The sequence below is a fragment of the Macadamia integrifolia genome, chromosome 14 (assembly GCF_013358625.1).
Source record: "Macadamia integrifolia cultivar HAES 741 chromosome 14, SCU_Mint_v3, whole genome shotgun sequence".
NCBI lineage: Eukaryota > Viridiplantae > Streptophyta > Magnoliopsida > Proteales > Proteaceae > Macadamia > Macadamia integrifolia.
The window spans coordinates 8717164-8721032 of record NC_056570.1 but is presented as its reverse complement, the minus strand read 5'-3'; the positions used below and the strand labels follow the sequence as shown (position 1 = coordinate 8721032).

The window sequence follows — 3869 nt, the reverse complement described above, 5'->3', positions numbered from 1 at the left end:
ACTTACATACTACTGCTGTTTTCGTAATCAATTTTCTGTGATTAAGAATGCTGCTGATTTCTTTAGTAGTTGATTGATGTAAGGAAAAGCATGATACTTACTCTCTGAATTCTTGGATTGATTTGTGCCTATCTACATTATGTTGCCATGTTCCCTTTCCCATATTCCTCACTTGAAGCCTAGGTAATTTATAAGCTTTTCTTTCTAGATTAGTATTGATTGCTGCTACTCTGTTTGATAGTCCTCTAATTCATGCATGCTAATTAATGTATTGTACTGTTCTCTATTAATCCCAATCCCATTCTAAGCCCTAGTGAGTCTACCTCTGTCCACGTGGGTAATATTTGTAGGAATCCTATTTGTCTAGGTATCCTCTTACATCAGGTAGTCTCAAAAATAGCAAGTCACCAAAATAGAAAGTCCAGATTTAATAACTTACAGAAATTAGCAACTAGAAACCCAAATAGTAAGTCAAAATAAAAAAAAAACAAGAAGTAGATTTGGAAACTCAAGTGGAAAGAAAATAGAAAGCAAGTTCAGTAATTAGTAACTTGCCAAAATAGCAACCAAAGCTGGAGGTATGCTGTAACAGAACTCAGAGATAGGCAGTGAGATAGCAAGAGAAATTGACATCAATGGACTGAATTGAAGGCTATATCGGCACTAGAAACATGAATAGAAAACTGGGAAGAAAAACTAACAAAAGTCGGTTAACAGATTATCAACTTTTAAGAGAACAAACAGAAGTTGAAACTGATATATGCAAGGATGGAGAAATCAGAAACTGACCATTAAAAAAAGTGGAAAAAAAAAAAGGAAAGGGAGCAGGATATGGACTAGGCCTCCCACCTAGTACTTGACTTGCATCTCATCACTCTTCCACCAAGGTTCACATTTCATCTCACAAGAGCAAACTGCATCTCACAGAAAATCACAGCAAAGAGTTATAGTTTTGTCAAAATCACCTCATTGGTAGTGCGTACAATCCCTTACTATTTATTTACAACTTCATAGAAATAAGCAAAATAGGAAACCCCTATGTATGGTAGAGAGATTCCCTTACAACTTAAGTCTCTCTTCAAAATAGAAGCTATTATAGAGCCTAGAAAATAGAAACTAACTATTTAATCCCGTATAGACTTAAATCCCTAATATTTGGGTTATAGAATTGGCCCATTACAATAGTTAACTCAAAAACATTAAGCACATTGCCCATAATAAAACCCGTTGGACCCTCAAAATTAAACATATTAGTCAATTCTTGGTCCAGTTTGATGGCTTGGTATGCTGCTGGCCGCCGCCTTCTTTCAAACCGCATCACTGACTAGTAAGTCCATAGGTACCTAAGTTTCCACTCTTGAAAATTTCAGGTATGAGCATTTCTGGAATTGTTTAACTAATTCAAATCCTTCACAGTCAACTCATAAGAATGCGGGATCCATTTCTATTAAATTCTGCGTAGAAATGAGATTGACACACTTTTCAGTGCCTTCATTTAATCAAGATGCATAAAGGATAACTGCCTCCAAATGTGGGGAAAAAAAAAACTGACCTGATTGCCCGATTTACGGGCAACAATGCAATGCAAGTAGTCAGAGTGCCCTCTGAAAACCATCTTGATTTTTCCTTTTTCCTGAGTATGTCAGTACAAATTTGTTAGAAAGTAAAACTAGACAAAACAATGAACTTTACAAGTCACGAATAAATGAATTCCTTGACTACAACAGAATAATTTTTTGTTTTTAATGATAATCGTTTAAAGTGAGTACTATGTTCGCCTTTAAGAAATACATACCACATCCCAGCAATAGGCACATGAATCACCAGCGGCTGAATATATGGATCCCTCCTATTGGAGAGAGGAAGGAAAAATAAAAACATTGAGAAGCTTGATCCAATTTGTCATACTCATCAGAATGTAAATCATTTATTCATAAAACTAATGAGAATATTGATACTGGCAAATCTTGGACAAGTTAACAGCGTGAAAATATGAAAATCTTCCTACTCAATTGAAACTTTTAGGATTGTTAATTTCTCTGAAATAAAAAATTTTAGAACAGGCCTTTCATCAAGTTTTTCTTATATAGAACATGTTCATTTTATAATATAAAGGCATCCCAATGGCTGTTCCTCAAGGACCAGCATGCTAAAGCACGGATATGAACCAATCACAAAAACCCCTCAATGGATTGCAGAGAATAGAATGTAAAAGTATTCTGGGAATATTTATGTAATTTTACAGAATAGAAATTGGTGTTATGTATGGAGGTAGTCTTGCAATTTTTCAGTCTCCTACGACAGTAATACATAATGGAGAGACAATCATGGTCTGTGGACTGACCTAACTTCCCTTTCTTTTTCAACTCTTCTCAAGATACTGCTGCAACTCTCCATCTCATACTTTGTTCTGTTCTATACAACAAAACTTAACTTCATATCAAAGCTTTCTACCTCTCTTAGCCAGACTTGAGAGTCAGTAAGCTCCCCAAGTTTGTAAACTTCCATCAGGAGCTCAGTCAAGGAGGCCAGACTCCAGATACTCGGAGCATGTAGAGAACAACACTCTACAGCCATGGAAAGGTAAAATATTGGACCATTTAAAGTTTCACAAACAGAATAGGGTGTACAGAGCAGGTCGCCAGAGTAGGAATTTAGAGGTAAGTCTTCAACTACAGAATTTGGACAATTGGGTCGCCCAGGAGTTTTTATTTTATGCCCAAGTCTCAGTGCAAGAGACAACCTGGTGTGGGGGCTGTGACCTTAGATCTGAGGAGGTGTTCTACTGCCTCTCACTGGTTGGAGATTTCATTTCATGGATTATGAAAGTGTTTTCATTGGCAGTTCAGGAGCTTTCAGGTCGCCAAGGTTTGAGTTCCTCAAATCTTAGTTTGAATAGCCACGTATTCTGGCTGAAGGAGCTTTCTCAGCAAAAACCCCTCCATGGCTTGCAGAGAACAGACTTGAATTTAAGAAATTATTTGCAGGCCTGTGATCAGCCAATGGGGTCGGCTACAAGGATCTGTGCAAGGGTAAAATACAAATAAAAAGTAAAACAAGAAAGGAACACGGCAACACTTAAGTAAAATCCTACCTAAATGTGATTGGCTACATGGATCCTTGCATTCCAAACTGGATTTTTGGTTATAGCGGTGATTTTCAACTTTCAAATGATGGGGTTTTTCTCAATTCTGAAAATTTTATAAATCTTATCATGGTAAAACATTGCTAAAAACTCAGAAGTCCAGTAAAATAATCTTTTCTTCTGATGTCCATAAATTATTATTATTCAGGCAATTTTAATAGCACTCGAGCACTTTAAAATAAGTTTGACAAGACATAACTGATGGGGACATCCGAGTGTAACGGAGGCGCCACCGCGAAGTCCAGCCAGTTTCACTATGGCTGAAAGACACCTTCGTGGGAGACAACTGCAAGGAAGAAAAAGAAAACCAAAAGGAGGAGGAAGGAGGAGAGAAGGAGGAGACTGCCGCCCTTCTTTCTCCTTTGTTCTGCTGAATGGAAGAAGGGAGAGAGACTGTCGCTAGTCTCATTCCTCTCTCTTCTTTGTTCTGATTTGCCAGCCAATCGTGGGCCCCACACAGCTGGCGCAGATTGGAGGACTATTAGTTAGTTACTCTAATTATTAATCCTTCTTTATTTATTTCCCAAGACTTTGAGTTAATTTAGGAAACTAAGTAATCCCCTTTTACTTGCCCCCCAAGTTTTTGCGTAATATTTTTTCTGTTGGATTACAATTAGGAGTTAGTATTTTTTTTTCCCCCTATATATAAGGCCAAGGGCCACGACTTAAGCAATTTGAAGATTAAGAAATTAAAAAAAGTCTCTATTAAGTTGTGCGCATCTCT

At 37.2% G+C, this 3869-nt stretch overlaps 1 protein-coding gene across 1 annotated transcript in view; it reads right to left on the bottom strand.

The window, feature by feature from the left end:
- Positions 1-3869, bottom strand: part of LOC122060600 (probable ATP-dependent RNA helicase ddx6) — a 52411-nt gene that overhangs the window by 31161 nt on the left and 17381 nt on the right. The window contains exons 7-8 of the mRNA XM_042623733.1: positions 1796-1849; positions 1553-1633 (exon numbers count right to left, since the gene is read on the bottom strand). Coding sequence (XP_042479667.1) covers positions 1553-1633; positions 1796-1849 — 135 coding nt within the window. The remainder of the gene's footprint in view (positions 1-1552; positions 1634-1795; positions 1850-3869) is intronic.